Here is a 27,768-nt window from a genome sequence, read left to right as displayed (position 1 = left end):
AGAACACAGCCCTCAGAATCATCTACTCACTAGGCAAATATGACCACATCACCAAAGCATACCTAGACTCACACTGGCTACCAATAAAAGCAAGATCCCAGTTCAAATTCTACTGTCTACTATACAAAGTAATACATGGAATAGCACCCAGCTACCTAAACAACAGACTACACCGTAACCTCTCACACAGACTAAGGAGAACTCAGAGCCTATTCATTCACCCCCCTCTCAAAGGAACACGACGAAAGAAACTATACGACAGCCTTTTAGCGACACAGGCAGCAAAAATCGATACTACCATCACCAATCTACTGACCAAATCAATAGACATTAAAGCATTCCGAAAAGAAATCAAAACTCATCTCTTCAAAAAACACTTCCCATCATCATAACCTCACAAAAGTATTAGAAAATGCTCTCATGACCACCACCACCAGCAACACCCGAATCCGGACAGTATTATCTCTATTCGTCTAAACAGCAGAATCCGGACAATATTATCTCTATTCGTCTAAACAACCTATCACTATCTACTATCTACTACCAATTTATCCTGGAAAAGTCCAGAACAACAATTGTAACTTAACGCATTCTTGATTATATGTACTGCAATGCTACTGGAAATGTCCAGTCCTCTAACTTGTAATCCGCTTAGAACCGCAAGGCACAAGCGGAATAGAAATCACTAATGTAATGTAATGTAATGTAAGTTTGTTAGGTGAAGTCCACTTCACCTGTTATTTCATGTTCCACGGCTCCTTAGAGTATCACATTTGTTGCCCTATGGTCTATAGACATCGAACACTTTTCTTCCAAGGTGATCCCTTTTTTGGCTATTTTGTCATAATCCTTGTTTTTCTCCAGGTCAAACTTCAGCAGCCTTTTGACATTGAAAAATAAAAGGCATTAAATACCTCTTCCATGTGGTCACTGATTATGACAAAATGAAGTTTTTTGAGGACTTGCAACAGGAATTCTCACTATTGCCTCAGGATTATTTTCCATATTTGAGGTTAAACATTCATGTTACTAGCCCTCTTTGGGAATACTTAATTGAGGACTTGCAAGAGGAACTATCATCTGGATTTTCATTGGGAGTCCAAGAGAAGGTTCTATTAGGATATCTTCACAGACATTTGCAAGATACCACAAATGAGTTGATCTATCAACATTATTTGTCTGCTTGGACTAAAGATCTGCAGGTTGTACTAACAGGGGTACAGTTCAAGGAACATGTTTTGGGCCTTTGCTCAGTTATGGAAAATGGCAACTATTGAGACCTATAGTGTAAGTTTGCCTTGTGTTTGTACATTTCGCCCAATAAGGCCCATAAGATAGATCTTCCCACCTCTGGTCATTGTTTGAAATGTCATGTTCCTATGGTGACCTTAGGTCATATGTTTTGGATATGTCCTTGGATTTGTCGTTTCTAAAAACAATTGCTTCATTACATCTCTGCATTGTAGACTTATGGAGTAAAAATGGACCCTTTGGTTATGTTCGAGATTTTTAGTGTACAATCTCCAGCACCCAAGTGCTTTTCACATTTTTTAAGACATGCAGTTCTGCTGGGAAATAAATCTATCTTCCTCTGCTGGTTAGCTAAGAAACCCCCTTCATTCCAATACTGGAAAATGCAAATGATAAATTTGATGAAGATGGAATGGATTCAAATCAAGGACTTTTCTTTTCTTTTTTTTCTTTTATTTATTTATCCATTTCAAACCAAATTTACAAGAATCCTCTTGTGACAGTAAATCAGAGTATACATTTATAAAATAATCTAAAGAAATTACAAGGAAACACATATTGAAAGGAAAAAAAAAAAATTTCCATTTGATAACATATCTTTTAAAACTCCTCCTTAGACCACCAAAACACCCCCTAGAAGACAAGCATATCAAAGAGACAAGGAGATCTCAAATTAAAGTAAAAAGCTAAAGAAAAGGCTTAGCGTATCACTGGCTAAATTCTCTGACAGCCCTTAACCTTTACTTATATTTTGACATTTTGTGCCCAAAAAGTATCGAAGCTGATCCGGGGCAAAAAATACATATTTAGTTTCAGCATATCTCAAGAGACATTTACAAGGATAACTTAGTAAAAAAGTGGCTCCCATTTTTAATACTTCATCCCGCATAGCTAGAAACATCTTTCTGCGATCCTGAGTAGATTTTGTTACATCGGGATAAATCCAAATTCTTTGACCCAAAAATAAATTTTGTGAAGATCGAAAATAAGCTTTCATTATGGCATTCAGATCTTGTTCAAAAACCAATGAAATTATCAATGTTCCACGATATTCGATTTCTTCCTGGGAACTCTCTAATATACCAGTTATATTGTTAAAGTCAATTGGCTGCAAATTATCAGGTTGATTGCCAGATGGTGTTTTTTCTAAATTTCTAGGTAGATAGTAGATCTTGTTTATTGGTGGCAAGTGTTCAGTAGAAAATTTCAAATTTTCCATAAGATATCTTTTAAACATATCATTTGGTGTGTAAAAATTCAGTAGTCGTAGATTGAAACGCCTATTATAATTTTCCAACTGCTCAATTTTCCTTTGAAGAAAAAGTCTATCTTTTGCCACATTAGAAGACATACTCTGCAGTGAGGAAATTTCTTTTTCAATCGTGTCAAATTTCATATTCGTTTCTGTTTTAATATATTGAACTAAGTAGTCAAGTCATCTAATTTGGTCATTACCTTTGAAATGTCTCCTGCTGACTTAGTGGACGCAGCTTCAAGTTTTTGGAGCACTCTCCATATGTTAGAAAGAGTCGCCGCCGAGGAGTCGGTTCCTTCTGCTCCTTGATAGGTCTTCAACTCGGCGTCCTGGATTCCATGGGGCCCTCCTCTGTGTGATTGCGTTGGGCTCATCGGCTCTTCGGCAGTCGCACCTCCCAAGCCTTCCATTGCTGGGTTTGACGGTGATCGAGCTGCTGGGGGGAAAGAGATGTTTCCAGTCCCAAAGCTCTGGTGTCTCCTCCTAGCGGAGCAACAGCGGGGATTACCCCTCCAATTACTGCCAGTGAACTTGTCAGGAACCGGTCCATTTGTGTTTGGCCGGGTGTGGAAGGGCCTACCCGGATAACACCCTTGCGCTTACTATGTGGCATCCTCCCGACACGCTAAATGCGGTCGGATTGAAGAAAATATCAGGAAACTGCAAGGTAAGATGGAGCTCTAGCCCTGACTACTATAACGCCGCCGCCATCTTGCCAATTGACCTTTTCTTTTTCCTTAGGACAGAACTTTAAGAGGACATGGTTTGGGATATTTTTTCACCCACAACAAAAAGTAGATTAATGTATAATTGACTGTCTCTGCTGCATAATTCTGGAATGTCCAATTGGGAAGGGGTGGATACGCATTATTGTGTTTATGAAACCTTGAGCTTTATGCTTGATATTTGTCTTTGTTTGACTTGATAATAAAAATGATTTAAATGTACAAATGATTTAAATGTACAAGCTGCAGTTATTCTTGTATCTGAATATGCCTGACTAAGGCTCTCAAAGAAAACATTGCTGAACCTCCAAAGATGCACCCATGCTGCAGATATTTACCTACAAAATATGCATAAAGATTAATTTTTTTAACAAAAACTCATTTAAAAACCCATTTTAATTAGAATATGACTTGTCAGGTTAACTAAAGGAGAATTTAAAGATGTTTTTTGGCTCTTAATTGTATTGTTTTAAGTATTATGCATGTTTTATTTTATATAAACTGCCTAGTGCTAGATGGTATATAAATTTTAAAATAAATAAAATAAAAATATATAGTAATATATGACATGGGAGTTAGAGTTGATCAAGTCTTGCTTCACTTTTGGAGTACCAATCGTTCAAACACAAGACAGCTTAATATTATGTGTAGCTGTAGTTTTAAAAAGTGACATGAGAGTTATTACAGCTGTTTATTGTGGGGTTTTTTTGTCATGTTGTAGGTGCCTCCTGGTACCTTGGCTGTTACAGTATGGACATCTTGGAACTAGTAGATGACCCACACCAGGTTAGAGGTGATGATGCCAACATCCTTTCTAAATGCTCCAAAGTTTGTCTTCAGATGGGGTAAGAGGTTTCTTGTAGGCTTTCTTTTCATTTCTGTGACATACAGTACCTTTTGTGAATGTCTTAATTCATTTGGCTGCAAAAAAGTAGCTCTTTCTACCATGCATTGAAATTTGAATATTCATAATAGTCAAGAGCAGGGTTTTGTAATCCAGTCCTCTGGACACACCCAGCCAGGTTTTCAGGATGTCCACCTTGTTTGGCATCTTTGTTATCTCCATACTGGCCTTCTCATCTCTTGAGATCTGCTGGGGTTCACCCTGGCTGCTTGTTGGCAGACGGCCTTCAGCTGTTGTGTCCCCTCTTGATTTATATTCGCTTTCCTTCCTCCCAAAATTTAAATCTGCATTAAAAACATGGCTTGTTTGACAGGCCTTTGAGTCCTTGCTTGGATAATATTCCGTTGTTTCTCTTTTCTGACCTGTTCTTTGTTTCTTTTCTCCAGCTTTCCCATCCTTATCCCCCCTGTGTTTAGATGTTTTTTATTTCAAGCATTGTATTTTGATAATATTTGTTGTATTTTTCCACTCTCCCGCTTGTGTACTTAGCTTTTTGTTATGTTTGTGATTTCTCCCTGTGGGCCTAATTAGCCCTTGCATTACTGCTTTGTAAACCACCTTGATATCTTATGATCATTTGGCGGTATAACAAATGTTTGAATTAATAACATAAATAAACAAATGAAGTACATGTGCATGCAACACCTCCATTGCACATTTATCTTATGCATATTCATTGTGAGTATCCTACAAACTTGACTGACTGAGTGTGTTCTGTAGATTTGGTTGAAAACCATTGGTCTAGAGCAGTGGTTTCCAACATGTGTGGAGCAACACACTGGTGTGTCAAGAGGATCCAGGAGTGTTTTGTAGAGCCAGCCCAAACAGAGCAACAGCGGAAGAAACACAGCCTGGCAGCAGGAGACATAACATCATAAGCATTGCCATACTGGCCCAGTATCCTGTTTCTAACAGTGGACAATCCAGGCCACATGTACCTGGCAAGATCCCAAAAAAGAATAAAAACTGATTTTATGTTTCTTATCCCAGGAATAAGCAGTGGAGTTTCTAATCTAATCTAGAACAAGATTACTGAATTGCTCTAATACCATTTAGTTCAAGGCAATTTACACCAGAAAGAAGCCATAATAATTATATGGGAAGATACAATTCTTTTAATAAAAATATATCCTTACAATACTTTACTATCACCTTACAATACAATATATCCTTACAATACTTTACTATCAATAAAAATTTTATAAGCATTTTACAAAATCTCCACTAACTAATTTCTGTCCTTATTTGCCTAGGTAAATCATTCCAAACAACAATAGCAACATATGTAAAAGAGGAGTTAAATTGACCTTTAATATGTATACCTTTAAAAGGGTAAAACTGCAATAAAAATGTGCTACTCAATCTATTAGATGAATAATGCAAACCTGAAAAGACGAGAGTGAGATGATCGGAAGCCTCTGCCTGTATAATATGATGAGTCAGACAAGCAGTTTTAAACTTCACACATTTCTCTATAGGCAACCATCTTAATAATGGCTCATAGACTTTTATTGTAGGAACTTGTCCAAACCATTTTTAAACCCTGCTTAGCTAACTGCTTTTACCACATTCTCTGGTGAAGAATTCCAGAAATTAATTACATACTGAGTGAAGAAAATATTTTCTCCAATTTGTTTTAAATATACTACTTATAAAGGTATGGGGACCTATTTGAATCAATTACACCCAAGTGAACACAGCTTGTTGTTAAACAAGTTTTGAAGTATGGAGGAAGCCACTAAGGGGCAGTAAAATCAACTGGAGGATACTACTATTAAAAGGGTGGGGGGAGGATGGGGAGGTGGGAGGTTAGGCTTTGCTTGGGGAATTTGTTATTCTACAGGGCCCTCAGAGAAAGGAGAATCCTTTGTGTGATTGAGTATGAGTTTTGCCAGGGGCACTGCGGGATTGGTTTTGTGTTGCTCAAAATTAAAACATCTGATTTGAGGCTGTTTGCTGTTATTTCTATATGCTTATTGAGGCTCAATAAAACCAGTTTAAACATAAATATACTACTTAGTTGCTTCATTGCGTGCCCCAATAGTCCTTGTATCTTTGGAAAGAATACACATGCAATTCACATGTACATGCTCTACTCTATTCAATATTCTGTAGACCTCTATCATATCTCCCCTCAGCCTTCTCTTCTCCAAGCTGAATGAAGAGCCCTAGCCACTTTATTCTTTTATCACAGAGAAGTCATATATCATTTTTGTTGCCATTCTCTGTACCTTTTCAAATTATTTTATTTTTTTGTGATGTTGTGATGGTCGTACCATGGAATCATTCAAAGGCATTATAATATTATCAGTTTTGTTCTCTATTCCTTTCTTAATAATTCCTAATATAGTATTCTATTTGCTTTTTTAGCTTCCACTACACACTGAGCAGAGGGTTTTAATGTATGATCAAAGATAATACCTAAGCGAACTGCCCCAGGTGCCATCTTGATAGAGCGCTAGCACCTGTCCTTTCCTACCCCTCCCCTCCGCTCCTTTTCTACCCTTCCCCCTGTGCCTCTAACGCTTCACTGGCACAAGCAACAGCTCCAACCTGCTGCTCACGCTGGCCTCGGTTCGCCCTCTGAATTCGCAGGACCAGGAAGTGACATCAGAGGGAGAGCTGAGGCTGGTGTGGGCAGCAGGTTGGAGATGTTGCTTGCGCCGGCGAAGTTAAAGAGGTATGGGGGAAAAGGAAAGGGGTGCGCTCAAAGCGGCGGTTGGGGTGGAAAAGAGGGTGGGAGGGCGACACTGCCGCAGGCGCCTCCTACTCTCGCTAAGCCACTGTTCCTGAATGCTTACTCCTATTGTGGCACCTTGTATCATGTAGCTATAGTTTGGGTACCTCTTCCGTACATGCATCACTTTGCCCTTGCTCACATTAAGGCCCCGTTTTATTAAACCACACTAATGTTTGTAGCACCAGGAGCCGCGCTGAATGCTGTGCGCTGGTCCCGACGCTCATAGGAACTCTGTTGAGTGTCGGTAGCAGTGCGGGGCATTCAGTGCAGCTCCAGGCGCTACAAACTGCTAGCGCAGTTGAATAAAAGGGGGTGAAAATGTCATCTGCCATTTGGATGTCCAGTCTCCAAGTCTTGTAAGGGCCTTTTGCAAATTATCACAAACCTCTTGTGATCTACAATAACTTTGAATATATTATTCCTGTTTCCAGCCATCCAAAAGCTGATATTTTGCCTTTATTTACTGTGAGCCATGATCCTTACCCAGATTTTTGGCAGCAAACCGCACTTACCAAAGAGGGAAGACAGAGGCGACAGAGAGCAGGAAGCCAGTTGTGCACTTTGGTTCAGTAGCAGGGTGGGCCTGAGCTTTTTGACATGCTTGCTCAGTGATAGCTACACCCCTGTTCTACAGTACTAATTTAACTTGAGACATCCTGACCTGTACATTGCAATTTCTAATTTGTATTCCCTTTTTAAAATCACTTTACTGCCAACATGTGTTTAATAAAAAAGAGAAACTGATATAACTGGAGGATGCAGAATTGATTTGTGTTCCATAAAAGAGGTGTTATGTATGGAGTGGGAGATGATTGTTGTTTATGAAAGTATGCTCAAAAGTTGCACAGTAACACAAAAGGCTCTTTTACTAAGCTGCACTAGCATTTTTAGCGCGCGCTGCCCTGCGCTACGAGGAAAAACTAACGCCAGCTCAATGGAGGCGTTAGCATCTAGCGTGCGGGGCATTGCAGCGCACGCTAAGCGCGCGCTAAAACCGCCAGCACATTTTAGTAAAAGGAGCCCAAATAGATCTATTCTTATCTACCATTCTTCCCAAAACACTACTACGAGGGGCTGCTGAAAAGTTCTTAGCCCAACCAAGAAGAGAATGATGTGGAGCCATGAAACTTACACGTTTCCATACTTTTCTCGACACTTTCTCATTTCATTTTTTATCATTGAAACAAAAAGTGTCAAGAAAAGTGTGGAATAACTTGTAAGTTTCATGGCTCCGGATCATTCTCTTCTCGGTTGGACTGGGGACTTTTCAGTGGTCCCTCGTAAATAAGAGATAGTGCCTGATTTACTAAACTTTATCCCCATAGACACAAAATAGGACTCCAAAATGTGTACCGTACTGAAAGGTTTATAAATGAGGGTGTAGTTCAGAAAATGTTTTATTCAGTTTCAGTTAAAGTATCCTTCTTTATTACTTTAGCTGCAGAGTCCTTTTTAAACAAGGTCTTTGTTTGTGATAGTTGAAGAGGAACAGCTGAATGAAAAAAAAATAGTAATTTTGAGACAAAAAAGCTCTTTCATGAGCTCTAGAAGAACAAAGTTTTACTTCAGCAGGACATCTCAAAGAGCTACAGGACTGAAACTGTTTTCTTTTTGCCGTGTGAGCAAAACTAGCTGATAATATATTTAGGCATACTTTGAAGGCAATATGAAAAAAGAATTCCTCATAAATTGCTCCTGTTTATCTTCAATATAAGTGCTTATACAATATACAGTAGTTGAGTTCTTTAAAACGAAGGTGGTGATTCTTTAACCAGAACAACCGTTGGACTGAGAATAGAATAGAAATGCAAAAAGAAATGATGAGGCATCATTGTAGGACAAGTATGTCCCAGGTATGTTCAATAGATTATGAGCCCACCAGGACAGACAGGGAAAAATGCTTGAGTATCTGAATGTAAACCACTTAGGTTATAAGTGGTATATAAATACTAAAAATAAGAAATAAATAAATGTTACTGAGAGGCCTGTAACAGCCAAAGACAAACCTTAAAAAAATGCAGGAGAGAAATAAGGCACCAATACATTGAGATAACCTGAAAGTGCTAAGGAAGAGGAGAAATCATTTGCCAGAACCACAGAGGTAAAAAGTCTATAATTGAACAAACAGAGCAGACATTAGAGAAATAGATAGACAGCAGTGGAAAGGAGAGCGATTGCAAGAGAAAATGAATTCTCACCCAAACATGTGAAATCTGTATACTGAGGGTGGCTTCAGACAAGAGAACAGAATGCTCGAGACGATGAAGCAACAAAGGACAAGGCCTGCTCTTCCAAGTTAGGCAATGAGACAATGCAGAAAACCAAAGGCAAAGGAGAATACTGGCTAGACAAATACACACAAAGCTGGAACTCAAATAAGAATGGGTGTACACTTAGAATAGGGTAATGTGCAAAATCGGACTGTAATAAGATGAGGCTTCAGGACTACATGCAAACAAGAGTTCCATGTTCCAAAAATATAGCATCTCAAGGCTTATACGTCATAGGACATTTGAAACTCACTGTTTTAAGAAATTACATGTCATGATGAAACTGTACTTTAGATCTAACAAATAATAATATTCTGTCAAACACCTGGTGAAATTCACTGGACGATGTTTGCTCCCCTATACTTTTTCCCTACTTCTTCCCAACCCAATCCCATCAACTCCATTTTGTTCAGTGAGCGGCCCAGGTTGCTCATCCAGTTGCACCCCCTATCCCTGTACACACCATGGAGGCTCTCTGTGCAGGATTTCTTGAGTGTGGCTCTGTATTGATGCTTTCTGTATGGAGTCAAGAGTTCCCTTCACTTCGGACTCTGCCAGTCCTGCCATGGGCCATGCAGAATATGCTAAAGTGTTCTTGTACTTCATGGCTAATAGAACCCTGTAATGCTCATTTTAGAGGAGTTAAGTTAGGGAAGGAAAACTGTGCATGTAAATTTGATTTTCAAATATATACAAGCTGCTTTGCCCATATAATTTCTCTTTGCAAATTAGCTACAAGGGCTGAGTGTAAACTACTCATGCGCAACGCAGCTATGTGGGCTATAGAAAATTGCAGGTTTTCCCTCATAGCAGGTTGTTCTCCACCTTTGACTAAAAACTGGGGGGGCTGAATTCTGTTAATAGTGCCATTATCTGCAGCCGCCTACAAAAGTGGCGCCGTTTGCGTGTCAGTCACCCTACAACGTCATGTGCAGTATCATGGCCACATCAAAAGTAGGTGCTGGAAATTTAGGTCAGGATTTTACAGGCCTACATTTATGGTGCCTACCTGTGACGAGAATCATGTCTACAGAGGCGTCTGCCGGCACCTAAGTCCACTTCCGGCACAAACCATGCCTATTCTTGACATAGGCGGTGGTAGGTGCCTCTATAGATGGAACTTGGATGGCATTCTTTGTAGGCACCTGCAGGCACCTACATTAAAAAAAAAAACAACTTTTAAATTATTTTTAAATGTCACGGTCAATTGCCGTGCCGTTTATCACCAATTAAACTAATTAAGTTAGGCAGCGGTAGGGCGCCTTCCGCGACCTAACTTATGGCATGGTTTTGAGAATCAGGCCCTGGATGACTGCAGAATAAGATTTTCTTGATGATTGATAATATATTGATATAATGTTAATTTGGCTGGGGTTATATTTTGAAGGAGATATTAATTGTATTAGGTGATTATTATATTGGATGTAATTTCTTTCTCTGTTAAGCCAGTGAAGGTGGTTTAGCAAATCTTATATTCAACTTATACAGAAACATGAAACAGGTTAAAATTAATGGTTAGCCCTTTCTCTTACTTCCACCTCCACCCCACAACCTCTTAATTTCAATTAATACCAAAACATAGGGATGATTGTAGAGATTTAGTTAGGAGCTTGAGCATAGGCTGTTTTGGCTCCTTCTCGGCACGGCCGAGATTAATAGTGAACTGGATTCGTGGTCCTCCCCTTTCATGACAAGGTTTTCCAGGGTTGAGGTTCAGTCTGATTGGCAGCCCGAAGATCAGGTTTGTCCGGCAAATCTTTTTTTGTAAGGCTATTCTTTAAAATTCAACTGCAAAATTGTTTCTCTAACACACACACACTATTCAGAGGATTCTTAAGGCCTTCTCATATAGACCCAAGTGTTCTATGCTCTACTGTATATGGTCATATTACATAATTAACTGATGTTAAACCCATATTAGACATTCCATTCATTCTCTAATCTTCTGAGTCCCAAGCCCCAGTAAACAGTTATATAATGTGAATTGGGAATCTTGAACTTTGAAATGTACAAACATTATTAGTATTACCCATGTCCATCCTATCATTCCCTCTGCAAGAAACTCCCCAACCTCTATATGTCATGTCTGTTTGTCCAGATTAGGTTGTAAGCTCGTTTGAGCAGGGACTGTCTTGCATGTTAAATGTACAGCTCTGGGTATGCCTTTCAGCACTATAGAAATAATAAATAGTAGTACTCCAATTTCTTGTGTCTGAGGATATTCATGTGGAAGTGTTCAGAAACAAACATTTTTATCTATTAATGAAAAGAAGACGCATGACTGATTTCTAACTGATAAATGATCCAGCTTGCAAGCCTGGGCTTGTATACAGACTCTGACTTCTTCAACTACAGGTAGAATTAATGAATCTCTGAAGATTTCTTTTCCTCTAGTAATTAAAATGCCTGTGTGATCAACTGTTCTGTGACCCCTTTCAATAAGCTTTAATACTGTAACTAAGTATCCTTGCAGTGAAGTTATTTGTTTTAACTATCTCCCTGTATGGTGTCCTCTCTCCCCACGTATTCCTCAACATATTTTTTTTTTAAATTTCCCCTTTGTTGTGGAATAATCTTCCACTTTTTATTCAGGCCGAGCAGGCTTTTTTAAAAGTTTAAATCACCTTTAAAGACCTATTTTTTCAGAAAGCTTTTCATATTTCAGCGTAGACTAAATATAATTCCAGGTATTAGTATTGTATCTTATATACTGTGTGTTTTAACTATTTATTTATATTGTATATTGTTTTAATTTGTATTGTCTGAGTGTTTCTTGTTTGATTGTCTGTCAAGTCCCTTCCCTTCCCTTGTTTAAAAGCAGACTGAAAACCCAACTTTTTGAAATAGCTTTCAATCCTTAACCCTATTCCTCTGCCCTCCAACCCAGCCAACTGATTAACCGTTCCCCTTAACTGCATCCATGACATCTTGTTTGTCTGTCTTGGCTGTTTAGATTGTAAGCTCTTTGGAGCAGGGAATGATTTCTTACTCTTTGTGACTCTGTGCAGTGCTGCCTGCATTTGGTATAGAAATAATTAATAGTAGTAGTAGATTGTATTATCTTTCCTTTTATTGTTGGCATTCCTTTCAATTTGGTTTTTATTTCGGAAGCCACTTTGACCTTTTGCATTAAGCGGGATATCAAATGAATAATAAACCTAAACATTAAACAATATATTCATGTCTGAAACCTGAAACCAAAAGGTTGCTGAGTACATGGTCTGTATGGTTTATATTGCTGTTAATGTACACCAACATTTTATAGGTGGATAATTTGAACAATTGTTTTCCTTTTCCTTGGTTTGGATTTTGTTTCTTTTTTGAACAAGGTTTGCTTAGGTCTGTAAAATCCTGTTATTAGATAGAAATTTGGGTCTGAATTTTAGCAAATTTACTATTTGTAACCCTTTTTTTCTCTTTAAGAAAAACTCGGGGAGGGGGGGCACAGGCTGCTTGAATCTTCAGGGTGAGAGCATGCTGGAGCGCCTGGAGTCTATTGTGTGCGGGGTCTGCTGCCAGAGAGAGGACAAGGGGCAAAGTCACAGGTCTTCTGTGACCCGGAGCCAACAGTTGTTTTGGTGCTCCATGCTGGCTGTCCCCGAAGGCAGTGTTTTTTCTTTTCTTATTTCCAGGTGGCACTGGCTGTTGGGAGGAGGGAGGGAGGGGAGAGCTGAACATCAGGTGCATGCATGGGAGGCCACACATGCACCAAAGAGGAGCAAGGTAACGTGCACCAGTAACAGGCATGCGCAGGAGTACGCCGAATATGTGCCTGGAGCTGGGAAGAGCAGAGGAGGGCACTGAAGGGTCTGGGGGTCTGGAGGGGGCAACGGTTTTGTGTTGGGGACCTGGCCAGGTCCCAGAAGAATTCAGGTAACAATTGGGGGCCGGGATGGCCGGGAGATATGGTGGGAGTGCGTGTGTATGGGGTGGGGGGCACCTGGTTATTGTGGAAATGTCCCCAAAGGTCCTGTGTCAGGTCTTTTTAAAGTTGTTTTTTGTTTTTTAATTTGGTGCTAGTTTATCATTAAAGTTGGTTCTTGATTATCATTGTAAAGAGAGGGTTTTTTTTAGTATTGCACGCTGGAAATTCTTTAGTCCATCCCTACTCCACTGTCCTTAGAAAATAATCGACTAACACAGAGAGTGGTTCTAGTATAAAATGATTGCCTGTAACAGTTAGTCTTCTAGGTCAATTACTGAGAGATTTATATATTGTGGGTAACATGTATATAATAAGCATGACTGGATGACTGACTGTGAGGAATTCCTTCTTTTTGGAAGCAATGTAGCCTGCCCTAAAAGCGAAAGTTATAACATCATCAATATCTTTTTTTTTTTTAATTTGGTGTGCCAGGTCATAGTCTGGTAATGTGTAATAATCTTGATCATATATCTGTCTCTTTTCTTACAACTATTACTGTATACTGCTGCTAGACAAATGCAATGCTGTACATCAAAACCTACTATACTGCCATATACAGTAGGTGCCATCTGCAGCCATAAGTGCACACAGGATGGTATAATAGGTTTGGGAGGGGTTTGGGGGGGGGGGCTCACCATAAATTATAAGGGGGTTATGGTGAGAAATACAGCTGCACCCTTTATGTAAAGTTAACAGCAGTGGCCTTAAGGTGTCCCATTGTTCTGTTGGGATGTTTAAGTGGCCAGTCCATTACTATGCTGGTTCCAAACTAAGCAATGTAGTGGGCAAAAGCACAACAGACATAAATTCAATGTCCGACAACATGATGCACGATCTACTCCTACTGGAGCGCTGGTCTAGGTCCTGGCAACTCAGCTTCAATGCCAAAAAATGCAAAGTCATGCACCTGGGCAGCCAAAATCCATGCAAGACTTACACCCTTAATGGCGAGATCCTAACAAGAACTGAAGCAGAACGAGACTTAGGGGTGATCGTCAGTGAGAACATGAAGACTGCCAATCAAGTGGAGAAAGCTTCATCCAAGGCACGGCAAATCATAGGTTGCATACGCAGGAGTTTCTTCAGCCATAAGCCTGAAGTCATTATGCCATTGTATAGATCCATGGTGAGGCCCCATCTGGAATACTGTGTGCAATTCTGGAGGCCGCATTACCGTAAGGATGTGTTGAGACTGGAGTCGGTCCAGAGAATGGCCACCCGGATGGTCTCGGGACTCAAGGATCTCCCGTACGAGGAACGGCTGGATAAGTTGCATCTGTACTCACTCGAGGAACGCAGAGAGAGGGGTGACATGATCGAGACATTCAAGTATCTCACGGGCCGCATCGAGGTGAAAGAAGATATCTTCTTTTTCAAGGGTCCCGCGGCAACAAGGGGGCATCCGTGGAAAATCAGGGGCGGGAAACTGCACGGGGACACCAGGAAATTCTTTTTCACTGAAAGGGTGGTTGATCGCTGGAATAGTCTTCTACTTCAGGTTATTGAGGCCAGCAGCGTGCCTGATTTTAAGGCCAAATGGGATAGACACGTGGGATCTATTCACAGAGAAAGGTAGTGGAGGGTCATTGGGGTGGGCAGACTAGATGGGCCGTGGCCCTTATCTGCCGTCTATTTCTATGTTTCTATATGTCTATATGTTTCTATGTCCAAATGGTCAGGATCAGGACGTTTTCAACTTGGATGTTTTTCTGATCAAAAATGGGATATAAAGTTAGATGTAATGGCGGCTTAGACGCCCCAGTGGCCAATACATCTAAGGAGACGATTAAAAAAAAAAAAAAAATATATATATATATATATTTGGACGTCCAGCAGTTTGCCACTCAAAAATGGCCATTTTTTGTATCTCCAGCTTTGGACGTTCAGCTGGAAATGTCCAAGTTGGACTTAGACGTTGTTTTCGAAAATGCTCCTCTATGTGTTGTTTTATGCTGGTGAACTTAGCCAGCAAACTGTTGAATTTTGGCAGTGACCGGCTATGTCATGTGACACAGCTGGTAACCAGCCAATCTGCTAAGCCAGATATTCAGCAGGAGATAGCTGTCTATCTCCTGTTGAATATTGCGGGATAGTCGGCTGTGTACTATTTAGCCGGTTGGGAGCCATTCACAGCCAGCTAAATAGCACTGAATATCAGCCTCAGTGTGTCTGGCAATAAGTAGGCCTCAGAAGTCTGAATTTCACACAAAATAGAGCCATGGTTTCCATCTTCCATCAGTCTCTATGTGGAGTTTGTACTGTGCTTTGATGAAATGAAGTCTGGAACACCATGTGAGTTCTCTAGGATCTTGCACCTTGCAGCAGCTTCTGCACATCTTCACTATTTCCATGCTTTCTGCCTCAACAGTTACTTCTTTCTAGAGTAAATGAATACTGAGACTACCTGGGTAGGAAATTCGGAATGTATTGGTTCAGGCAAGGGCTGGAACAAACTGTCTGTGGAGTTATTGTGCCAGTAAAGGACATCTGAATTCACTCCGTCAAAAATTACAAAGACTAGGGGACACTTGATGAAGTTACAGGGAAATACTTTTAAAACCAATAGGAGGAAATTTTTTTTCACTCAGAGAATAGTTAAGCTCTGGAATGCATTGCCAGAGGATGTGGTAAGAGTGGATAGCATAGCTGGTTTTATGAAAGGTTTGGCCAAGTTCCTGGAGGAAAAGTCCATAGTCTGTTATTGAGAAAGACATGGGGGAAGCCACTGCATGCACTGGATTGGTAGCATGGAATGTTGCTACTCTTTGGGTTTTGGACAGGTACTAGTGACCTGGATTGGCCACCTTGAAAATGGGCTACTGGGCTTGATGGACCATTGGTCTGACCCAGAGGATCCTCATTGGTCTACAGAAGGCAAGCCCCATGATAGGCTACAATACATAAGAACATAAGATTAGCTTTACTGGGTCAGACCAATGGTCTATCAAGCCCAGGAGCCCGTTCTCAGAGTGGCCAATCTTTCCTCATATGAGAGGAGTTCCATCCCCTTTATCATTATCAGCTAGGTAAAATATAGGCCCATGCGCTTTCTGTTGCCAGGCAGTTGCTTTGGAACACTCTACCACTTGAGATATAGCAAGAGGAAAACTCCTTATGTTCAAGGAGGACATGTTAAGGATTATCCTTAAGATTCTGTAGCATTGGTTATGCTTTATGTATATGTCAATTTGTTTATGTAGGACCTAGTGTTCAAAAGGGATGAACTGAGCAGGAGAAGCTTCTGCCTAATTAAACAGTGCTGAGTGGGCTGGCCACTGATATGCAGCAGCATTTAACTGGGTAATGCACTGAACATCAGCACTGAACATCAGCTTTGACTGTCTTTTCTAAAACCAGGCAGTGGAGGGGTGGTCTTGGGGCAGAGCTGGTGAGATGCTGGAATTTATGTGGGCACAAGCCATATTCAAGACTGGTGCCTACATAGCTATGTAACTAGATAGGATGACAGAAAAGAGCACCAGCACTGAATATCTATTGGTATTTGTGTAACTTCTGGTTTGTGACCATCAGGCCACTGATCTGACTCTCCCCTCCCTCCCTCCCTCCCCCCCCCCATCTCCCCCCCTGATTTCTCTCATCCCCACTGTTATCCCTCCTCCATTTCTCTCAACCCCCACTCTCATCCCCCACCCCACCCCACCCCGATGATTTCTCTCATCCCCCACATCCCCAAACCCACCTTCTCTGGTTCCAATCCTCCATCATAGGCTCCTCCCATCAAAAACTTCTTGAACCATCCCCCTTCCAATAAACCCCTGATGTTCTTCCCACCTGCCCAGAACCCCCTGTAAACCATCAAGACTTACTTGGGGAGCCATTTGTGGTAGTTTAGTGGGAGGGAGCAGGAGTAGAGTGTTAACACCCTATCTGGTTCTGGGTACAGAATGGTGCTCATTTACCCCTGATGGTAGTCTTGTGGGGTCAACCTTCCATGTAAGTGCAATTTGCCTAATAATATGCAAGTATGTCCCTCAAAGCTTTAACTGTTGTTAGAAGTTTATCAAAAATAAAACTCCTCTAACAAAAAAATACCATGACAATGTTTAATAACATGTTCATTTTTCTCAGATTTGGAGTAATTGCTCTGTGGAATGAGACAAATTGTTATTGCATTAATGAAAACAGACTTTCTTGGCATTCTGTAAACCTCAACACTTCCGAAAGCAGCAATAAATCAAACAGCAACCATGCCAATGCCACAATCCACAATATCTACAAGAGCAGTATACCTGTAAGAACCGGAGAATGTTTGACAAGGTAGGCTTGTTTTGTGACTTGCAACAGTTGAATATGAATGTGGATTTCAAAAATCACCTAATTCTCACCTACTCAGAAAGCATCAAGTCATATCCGCTCAGCTTTCTGATCAGAATCACGTTTATAAGCTCGATCACTGGTCAGTGATAACTTGGAGCTTCTTTAAAAGGCCTTTTTCTCATTCTGTGCCTTATGCCAAATGGTCTCTATTGAGTAAGGTTCTAATTGTCATTCTTCACCTTATTCTCTGGTCTTTACATCATCAGCCAGCTGGCAGGTAAGAGAACGACATCTGAAAGCCAGACCAGGCTCTATTTATTTTAAAATTTTCTATTCTGTAAAATTTCTACAAAAAACATACATCATTTCAGCAAACAGAAATACAAGCATAAAACTTCAATAACTTCACAGCATCTAAAATGCCAGCACAAACAAATGTGTTTTCAACAATTCCTTTCAACAATTCCTAGAAGCACAGAATCCTAATAATCCTGGGATCATATTCCACATCAATTGTGCTACACAAGAGAAGGTTGCCAATCTTGTACAGTATATTGATAATATGCTCTATGACTTTCTACCAAAGAGAGAAACATACCTGACTCTGACCTTAAATTACGGTTTGGGTGATAAAGAGCAGTACTCAGCAGGATTCAAGAAGGGATTCTCTAAAACACTAGTTAGATCTGGTAGAGAAGTTACTGGCAAGGCACACATGGCAATCAAGCATTTACACAGTTATTTCAATAGAATGTTTTCCTTTCTGGAAATTAATTTTTGGCAAACATTTTGCCCTTAGTGGTACATGGCAGTGACTATAGATGTCTGGAAATAAAAATTATTTTACTTTTTACCTGCATATTGTCTGGCTGTTGGATTAGGTGCATGGGTCCTATTTGCTTACCTTATGGAGATGGCAAGATGAGCCTGGCAGTCTACAGCAGCATTGGCCCTTACATTCAGAATACCAGTCTGAGTTTGGTTGCAAATGGAGTACAGATTGGAAAAGCTTTTATGCTGGAAGTAACAGGATATTTGGCTTGCCCTTTGGAAATGATATTAGGTAAGGAGAGAAATGTTATACAACATTTACTGTAAAGAGCAAATAAAATTTGTGATAGTATATCCCAAATGTACCCTTTGAACTGCATTTTTATTCTTCTTCAGTAGACCACTTTTGTTCTTGTAGAATCCACCTCAAATACCCTTCTTTAACATATCTTTCTGGTAACATTTGCCAGTCTGTCGTTGCTTCTTGTTCATCATGGATGTGCCTACCTTTCATTCCTTTCCAGAAATTACCTGGTTAGCAGGGGTGGGGGGAAAGAATTATCAAGGTATGGTAAAAGGTAGCTTTCTGTCACACTTTGATTTACCATGGCAGTCACCAACCTGTGATATCTTGGTATTGTGGTAAAAGAATAATGCTGCTTCTGAGCTGCCTCATAAGCAATGTTATTGTACTGCTTGTGAGTTTCAAGCTGCCAAGCCAGGGCCCAGTGTTCCTGGGCCATACATTAAAGGGACCAGCATCCTTTCCCAATAATGATTGCCCGAACAACCCTCCCAGGATAAAAGCCCCTCTTGGGATCCCCCCTCCCCTAAATCAAGGACCCCTACTTGTGTCAGAGCCTCTCAACCTGAAGGTCTATTCTAGTGGCCAAACAACATTCAAGTGTCCCCTCCTATAACTGAAGCCTTCTTCAAGAAAATAAACCCTCCTAAAGGCCCCCGGGCCTACCTTAGTTTAAATCTCTCCTGGCCAATATTCAGCCATTAGCAGTCGACATTTTTTAAAATGCTGATCATTGCTGACCAAAGTAGCCTTGGCACTGACTATTTGACTTTCACCGAACATGCAATTGCTGCCAATATCTATGTGGGTTCCAGCCGATATTCAGCCAGGTCCTGTATAATATAATTATGTGGCTTCTGGCTAAATATCTCATGGAACCTGCATAAGACAATCAGCCTTTTTCCTTCCAACCTGTCTCTTGAACCTACCCTCTCTGATGACAGACCCTGTTATGCAGGCACCTCCTATCAGACCCTTTCTCTCCTTGACCTGGTTCCCTCCAGCAGTACTGCCCCCGATACCAGACCCCTCTTTTCCTGGCCTCCTCACCCACCCAACTGTAGGCCTCCCCCAAGAAACTATATTTCTTGGTGGTCCAGTAGGATCTACTGGACATGAACCAACTTCACTCACTCCTGACCCTAGTGGCTCTCAATTTAAAGTGGCTGCTTCAAGCTCTATAGGTAGTCTCATGCTAGTATCACAAGGTGTCAACTTTCTTTATGGAGGCAAAAGTAGGTGGGTGGGTGGATGGGTGAAGGAACCAGGAGATGAGGGTCTGGATTCAAGGGGATGGGTTGTAGGAAGGTGCCTGAGGTGGCCGGGGGTCTGGATCCGGGGGCAAGTACAGGCGAAAGGGCCACTACTTAGAAGCTATGCCACTGCTGGACGTTATTTAGTACTGGCACCCACATAACTAATCGACCAAAGTTAGGATAGCTATTTATACAGTCCTATTTGGTCACTTAGCTATGTGGATGCTGGCACTGAATATTGCTGCCAGCTCCTCTTTAATTCTGGAATATCCTTCTCCTGCCCACTTTTCTAATGGCTGGTCCATTAGAATCAATATTCAGTGGCATTGCCTGGTTAAGTGCCACTGAATTAGGGTTGCCATATGGCTCCAGAAAAAAGAGGACAGATTGAGACACCTGGGTTTTACTCCGGGTTTTCTGGAGCCATATGGTAACCCTACTCTGAATATTGGTGACTGGTCCACTGAGCGTGATTTAAGCAGGCCATTTCATCTCCTGCCTGATTAAATCACTTTGAAATATTGGCTTGCTGGTGTCTAGGATCAATCCCCAGTCATTTTTGCCCTCAGCAGCACCTTCTTCCGAAATGGTGCTAGCAAACCCAGTACTAGTCTCATAATAGTACTACTTGGGGCCATGTTTTTGTATCTCTTTAAACTGTTTTTTTTTTTTTTTTTAGCAGCTATAATATGGCTTGCAGTGTGCACCCGATGCACATTGCAAGCTGCAATATAGTATTTATATAGTAATGATGTATGTTTTGCATCTTATTCCCATGTAACGTGGGGTGACCTAATTATTGCTGTGTTAGGACACAGCAAACAGCATTAGAGCCCTTTAACATACATTAAAGGGGAAATGATATTGCTTAATATTCTAACACAGCTTGGTAGCTCCCCTGCTCAGTATGCTATTTGACTGTCCTAACTTTATCCATGCAGTTATCTGGGTGCCAATCTGAACATTGCCAATACCAAGACAAGTGCTAAGGTATTCAATGCTGGCAGTGGTGTAGTGAAGGGAAGATGACATCTGGCATATCCCCCCCCCCCCCACAATGATGGGGTGTCTATTAAATGCACTCCTCCCATGCCTCTTAATGTCTTCTGTTCTTTACCAAGGAACAAAGGAAAAAACTGCAGGAATGGTGTACAAGATGCCAAGTCTTTAATAAACAAACATAAAAATGAACATAAAACAGTTTGTATCCAAAAAGGTTGAAAACTCAGACCCAATATGGTCCGTGTTTCGAAGAAACACTCCTTCCTCAGGGGTCTAAAAGAGTGTTTCATATATTGGGGAACCTTATGGATAACGACTAAAGATGGCTTCAGTTTCGCTTTCGCACCCGCACCGCGCAGTAGCTCATCTAGCTTGCTCAGTTGCTAGTCTAGACATTGCCATCTTCAGTTGTTATCCATAAGGTTCCCCAGTATATGACACACTCTTTTGGACCCTCGAGGAAGGAGTGTTTCTTCAAAACACGGATCGTGTTGGGTCCAGGTTGTCCAGCCTTTTTGGATACAAACTGTTTTATTTTCATTTTTATGTTTGTTTGTACACCATTCCTGCAGTTTTTTTCCTTTGTCCCTTACCTTGTTCAACATCACTGCAGTTCTGTTGGATTTTTTGTTTGTGTTTTTATGTTCTTCACCAGCAGCAAGCATGCTTTCTTACCCACTGCTCATGCCAGTTCGAGCCTGCTATTTGATGTAACTTCCTGGTCCTGCAAACCTGCAAATAGGAAGTTATATCAGAGGGAGGCTTGGGGCCAATATGAGTAGTGAGCAAAAGTTCCTGCTCACTGACAGCTACGAACAGAAGACTTTAAGAGGTACGGGGAGAATGCATTTAAGAGACCCTCACCTATTGCCAGGGGAAGGTCGAGGAGTCCCTGCTTCCTTACTATGTCACTGAGTACTAGTATTCCGGTATGACCCAATAAGTCCATGGAATCTGGCACTGAAAAATCTGTAGACTTGGAAGAACATACTCTTGGCTATCTTGATGCAACCATTCAATGAATATGAAATTTTCTGAGCAGTATTCTTTCTGTCCACTGACATGCAGTTTTATAGATTGCTCCAATCTCATTCTCTAGGAATCCAGAATATATCAGAAAGTTTTTCCACTGTACAACTTGTGGTTAACTGGTCCAGTGCAAACATAAGCAGCTATATGACTGAGGTTCAGCTGAATGGTTATTTCACTTTTCCAGTAGAATGGGTGTATTCGGAATCTGGGAACCATTTGATACGTAAGTTATTCAATCTAGATTTTAAAGCAGCCTTGTTTTCTTTATACTGGGCTTCACATTCTACAGGAAGCACTGTATTTCCTTAACCCCAAAATAGTGTCATTCCTTTTACATTCTGCATATGAATATTAACAGTGTGAAGATCATTATATAACTTCTACATCAGTCATATGCATATGTGGGAAGTATGTGCATTTCTACCTGTTCTCAGGCACTCATGAATTTGCTATTTTAGTTTACACTCTTCTGCACAGATTGAATAAAATATGCATGTAAGTGAAAACCTTGCCAAAATCCTCTCCCAGGAATACTAAACTAAATTTTATAGACCTGGTCTTCAATCAAAAGATGCTCGACTCAGTTTACAATAATGCAAGTATAGTAAATAAATATAGAAGAATATAATCTAGAATGACTTACCGTATTTTCGCGGATATAACGCGCACCATTGTAAAACGCGCACAGGGGTATAGCGCGCAGAAATCACGATGATATGTACAAAAACTTTTCTATACCGCGCTCAGGCATATAACGCGCATGCTGCCCGACTCTCCTCTGGCCACCCCGACTCTCCTTTCGCTCTCCCCGACTCTCCTCTGGCCACCCCGACTCTCCTTTCGCCCTCCCCGACTCTCATCTGGTTGCCCCGACTCACCCTGACTTTCGGTGCACTGCCCCGACTCTCCTCTGGTTGCCCCGACTCACCCTGACTTTCGGTGCACTGCCCCGACTCTCCTCTGGTTGCCCCGACTCACCGTTCACCCGCCCTGACTTTCGGTGCACTGCCCCGCCTCTCCGTGCCTGTCCCCCTTGAAGTCCTGTCCCCCCTTGAAGGTCTGCCTGTCCCCCCTTGAAGGTCTGCCTGTCCCCCCTTGAAGTCCTGTCCCCATCCTGAAAGCCTGATGCCCCCCCTCGACGTCCGATTCTTCTCCCCCCTCGGCAGGACCACTCGCACCCCCACCCCGAAGGACCGCCGACTCCCCGACAATATTGGGCCAGGAGGGAGCCCAAATCCTCCTGGCCACGGCGACCCCCTAACCCCACCCCGCACTACATTACGGGCAGGAGGGATCCCAGGCCCTCCTGCCCTCGACGCAAACCCCCCCCCCCCCCAGCCGACCCGCGACCCCCCTGGCCGACCCCCACGACCCCCCCACCCCCCTTCCCCGTACCTTTGGAAGTTGGCCGGACAGACGGGAGCCAAACCCGCCTGTCCGGCAGGCAGCCAACGAAGGAATGAGGCCGGATTGGCCCATCCGTCCTAAAGCTCCGCCTACTGGTGGGGCCTAAGGCGCGTGGGCCAATCAGAATAGGCCCTGGAGCCTTAGGTCCCACCTGGGGGCGCGGCCTGAGACACATGGTCGGGTTTGGCCCATGTGCCTCAGGCCGCGCCCCCAGGTGGGACCTAAGGCTCCAGGGCCTATTCTGATTGGCCCACGCGCCTTAGGCCCCACCAGTAGGCGGAGCTTTAGGACGGATGGGCCAATCCGGCCTCATTCCTTCGTTGGCTGCCTGCCGGACAGGCGGGTTTGGCTCCCGTCTGTCCGGCCAACTTCCAAAGGTACGGGGAAGGGGGGTGGGGGGGTCGTGGGGGTCGGCCAGGGGGGTCGCGGGTCGGCTGGGGGGGCGGTCGGAGGTTCTTGGGGGGGGGGGGCGGTCGTTGGAGGGAGGGGGGTTTGCGTCGTGGGCAGGAGGGCCTGGGATCCCTCCTGCCCGTAATGTAGTGCGGGGTGGGGTTAGGGGGTCGCCGTGGCCAGGAGGGTTTGGGCTCCCTCCTGGCCCGATATTGTTGGGGAGTCGGCGGTCCTTCGGGGTGAGGGTGCGAGTGGTCCTGCCGGGGGGGGGGGATGTATCGGACGTCGGGGAGTCGGCCGGGCAAGAGGGCTTGGGCTCCCTCTTGCTCCGATCGTGGATGCGGGTGCGGGTGGGAGCGCGTGCGAGCGGTCGTTCGGGGTGGGGGTGCGAGCGGTCCTGCTGGGGGGGTGAATCGGGCGTCGGGCGGGGTGGGAACTATGTTAAAAAACTTTTGTATACCGCGCTCAGGCATATAACGCGCGAGGGGTATGCGCGGTACGTAAAATCACGTATAACGCGCGCGTTATATCCGCGAAAATACGGTAGTTTCCAAAGTGTTTAGTAAACAAGAAAGTTTTCAGAGCTTTCCGAAATAAAACAAAGGGGCTTAGATTTCTAATTGAAAGTGGTAACTCATTCCAGAGCTCAGTTAGTTTGAAAATGAAAGAGTGGCTGAATCTCTTGAAAGTTCTATTTTTACCCCTAAGGGAAGGAAATGTAAGTTTTAATTTATTTGAACTCCTAGCAAGATGAGATCTGTGTACATTCCAATCTAAAGGAACCAATGTAATAAAAATGCCAAAGAGAATTTTAAATGCTATACAAAGTTTAAAGTTTTATTAAAATTTCTTATACCGCTCAATCAAACTTCTGAGCAGTGTGCAAATGAAAATTTTTTTAAAAAAAATTACAGAAATGTAGGTTATACCTTTACAAAATAGACCTCATGGGGAGTTAATAGGAAAAATAATACATAAACTTAAGACAAACAGGAACAAGAGGGAAAAACAATAATCAGAGGAAAGTGAACATAAAAGGAAAGATAAGTTAGGAGGGGGATCTGAAAAAATATTATCAGAAAAAGTTTAGCCCTAATAAGGGCAGTTAGATATCAAAAGCATCTTGAAATAAGAATGTTTTTAACTTGGTTTTAAAATGAGAAAGGGATACTTCTAGACGAAGATGGTTGGGGATGGAGTTCCAAAGAGAAGGGGTGGTTACAGCAAAATTGTTAGATCTAATAGTGTTGATGTGCTTTAAAGAGGGAATTGTTAGGAGATTTTGAGACGCTGAGCGACGGGCTTTAGATGGACAGTAAGCTATGATAAGACTGTTAATAAATTCAGGTTGGTTGCTTGAACGAGTTTTAAATGTCAATAAAAGGATTTTGTAGTTTATTCTGTGTTCAAGATACACTGGAAGCCAATGTAATTCCTTGAGCAATGGGGTTAAGTGATCGAATTTATTCTTACCAAAAATGAGCTTGGCAGCAGTGCTCTGTATCAATTGAAGTCTCTACAGACTGACCTTTGATAGACCCAGGTACATCGAGTTGCAATATAGAGAATGACACGGGAAAAAAAATCTGTCCCCTTCACTGCCCCATCCACGTCCCCGTAGCATCCACCCTTCCCTCTTGCATCTCACTGCCCTTTGGCACCCCTCGCGTGGTCTATGCATCTCCCTCCCTCCCCCTTACCTTTGCGACGCGTTTTAAGGTTTGAGTAGCTTGTTGAAAGCCGCCGGAGTGTTTGTGCAGTCGCGTGCATGTGTGGGCAGAAGTTGCGTCAGAGGACAAGCTTCTGCCCACACACGCATGCGACTGCATGTAAGCTCTGGCGGCTTTCAACAAGTCTCAAACATTAAAACACGCCGCGAAGGTAAGGGGGAGGGAGGTTGATAGATAGATTCAGGTAGGTAGGAAGGAGGGAGGGGGCCACGCGCGATCGATGACCACGCACATTCCCTCCCTTAACTGCGGGAACAAGGCCATTCACCGTTCCATGGGGCATTGGATGGCTTTGATCACCTTTCCCCCCTCCACCATTTTGGCGGGTTACCCATGATTACTCGCGGCTAGCCGCGGGTAACATCCACCATGTCATTCTTTATTGCAATAATCCAAAAGATAATTGACTGAACCAATACAGGATACAGAGGCTAAAGAAACACTTTTTAACGAGAGAATTTAGCTGATCCTTAAATGTAAGAGTTGAATCAATAACAATACCCAATATTAGCGAGGAAAACTCAATTTTCAGAGATTCTCCTGAGTCTAAGGTCACAGCTGAAGGAAGAGAATCTAACTTTGGACCGATCCATAAAAGTTTGGTCTTAGCAGCATTCAATTTCATCTGGACCAACATCGCCCAGGACCGAAGCTTAGCAATGCAATGGATAATATTGGGTGTTAGATTAACAAGATCTGGGTCAAGATCTTTTGTACAAACTTATGCATATACAGGGTATATGTGCCTAAGTTTAGGGGCTTATATCTTTGACAGTTTAACTAAAGGGAATTTATTTGCTTTAGGGATGTATCTTGATTATCATAGATTTGGACCCCTTTTATCACCGGCCTCTGTGGTAAAAGTTCCGACACTTATAGGAATTGCCTGGTGATAAAAAAAATAACCTAACACAGCTTGATAAAAGGGGGCCTTGATTTGTTAGCACTCTTGAAAAAAAAATCATGTGCTCTGAGAATGGATTTAATGCATGTTAAGCTATGAATTAATACATTTACAACTGATTTGCACACATAAAAAAGTTCTAATGCATGTTGTTGGTTTTAATTCAAGTGAATGTATGAAATGAACTGAAAAAAATTTCAACCAAAATCAGGGGTAAAAGTCAAAATTTTCTGAAAATGAATCACAAACCTTTTTTGCTTGTGCACATCCCTGTTGTACCTAAAAGGTTGTGTTATGTACAGAAATGCTTTATAAAATGACACCCATATAGTCTAACTAGAGAGGAGCAGGAAAGTTGCAATTCTACTACATGTTCACAAATCCTGCCAAAATATTCTGCATTTTTCCATGAATAAGATTAATCCAAAACTGTTAACAAAATAAGGGCCCTCTTTACACAGCTGCTGTAGTGATGATGCTACCATGGTAAATACACCGAAACCCATAGGAATTGAATGGGCTTTGGTACATTTCCCACAGCAGCATCACAACCGCAGCTTTTTAAAAGGGGCCCTAAAGAATTTAAGAAATCATGGATAAAATAAATTTAATTGCATTTACTAGACTCCTGGTAGAGGTGGTGGAGACAAAGACTGTGTCTGAATTTGTGGGACAGGCATGTGGAATCTCTTAATGAGAGGAGGAGATAGTGGATGCTACGGATGGGCAGACGGGATGGGCTGTGGTTTTTATCTGCTGTCATTTTTCTACGAGGGTAATTTTATAATAGAGTGAAGAATAATAATAATTTAGTTTTATATACCGCCAAACCTTCAGTTTGAGGCGGTTTGCAATAAGAAAAAGCTGGACATAAAGCGAATTACAATGATCGTCAAATGGGGTCTCAGGAAAATACAGATGACAATTCATTCAAAATCAGAATCAAAATTAATTTATCTCAAAGGCGGTTCCAAATAAGTAGAAAAGCAAGAGTACAATAAATAAGAATCATGCTCAGATATATCATACAAGATTTAAAAAAATACAGTTAAGTCAAAAAATTTTCAAACAAGAGGTTAATTGGGCAGGAAGGTGCCTATTTTTAGTAAATCTATAAAGGGGCACTTAGGGCTCCTTTTACAAAGGTGCGCTAGCAGTTTTAACGCACGCTAAAATGCCGCACGTGCTAGCCACTACGCATCCTTTTAAGCAGGCGGTATTTTTTCGGCTAGCGTACGCTAATCCTGTGTGTGTGCTAAAAACGCTAGCGCACCTTTGTAATAGGAGCCCTTAGATGTAGGTGCCCCGATGTAGCTCAGGGGCATGCCTATTTTATAGAGGGTCTCAGTCAGTCAGGACTGGATAACAGTCACTCAGTCAGGAGTGAATGACACTGGGTCACTCAGTAAGGACTGTCTTAACAGTCTCTCAGATCCCCTGAGCCACTCCTCCATTTATTTTCTTTTCAGATCCTTATGTTTTTTAGAGGCACTGAACAGAGGCATAACCCTCCTTAAGCTTCCTGCCTCCTCTAGATCAAAGTAAATTCTGCCTAGCTTTTTCTTGTGCCTGTCCTCACAGGGGCTTCACACTCCAACACTATTATTTATTTTATTGTACTGTT

The 27,768-nt window shown here is 42.0% G+C and overlaps 1 protein-coding gene across 4 annotated transcripts in view; it reads left to right on the top strand.

Moving 5' to 3' along the window:
• PKD1L1 (polycystin 1 like 1, transient receptor potential channel interacting) overlaps nucleotides 1–27,768 on the top strand; it is a 331,908-nt gene that overhangs the window by 16,347 nt on the left and 287,793 nt on the right. For all 4 annotated transcript variants that reach the window (XR_004538070.1, XM_033930462.1, XM_033930461.1 and 1 more), the window contains exons 2-5: nucleotides 3,953–4,076; nucleotides 17,160–17,348; nucleotides 18,230–18,411; nucleotides 21,781–21,936. Coding sequence is in view for 3 of the 4 variants with exons in the window: in XM_033930462.1 (XP_033786353.1) it covers nucleotides 3,953–4,076; nucleotides 17,160–17,348; nucleotides 18,230–18,411; nucleotides 21,781–21,936 (651 nt within the window). In the remaining variant the exon portion in view is untranslated. The remainder of the gene's footprint in view (nucleotides 1–3,952; nucleotides 4,077–17,159; nucleotides 17,349–18,229; nucleotides 18,412–21,780; nucleotides 21,937–27,768) is intronic.

Source organism: Geotrypetes seraphini, chromosome 2 (genome assembly GCF_902459505.1).
Source record: "Geotrypetes seraphini chromosome 2, aGeoSer1.1, whole genome shotgun sequence".
NCBI classification, from domain to species: domain Eukaryota; kingdom Metazoa; phylum Chordata; class Amphibia; order Gymnophiona; family Dermophiidae; genus Geotrypetes; species Geotrypetes seraphini.
The sequence above is the reverse complement of the archived record's forward strand: the minus strand, read 5'-3'. Positions and strand labels throughout refer to the sequence as shown.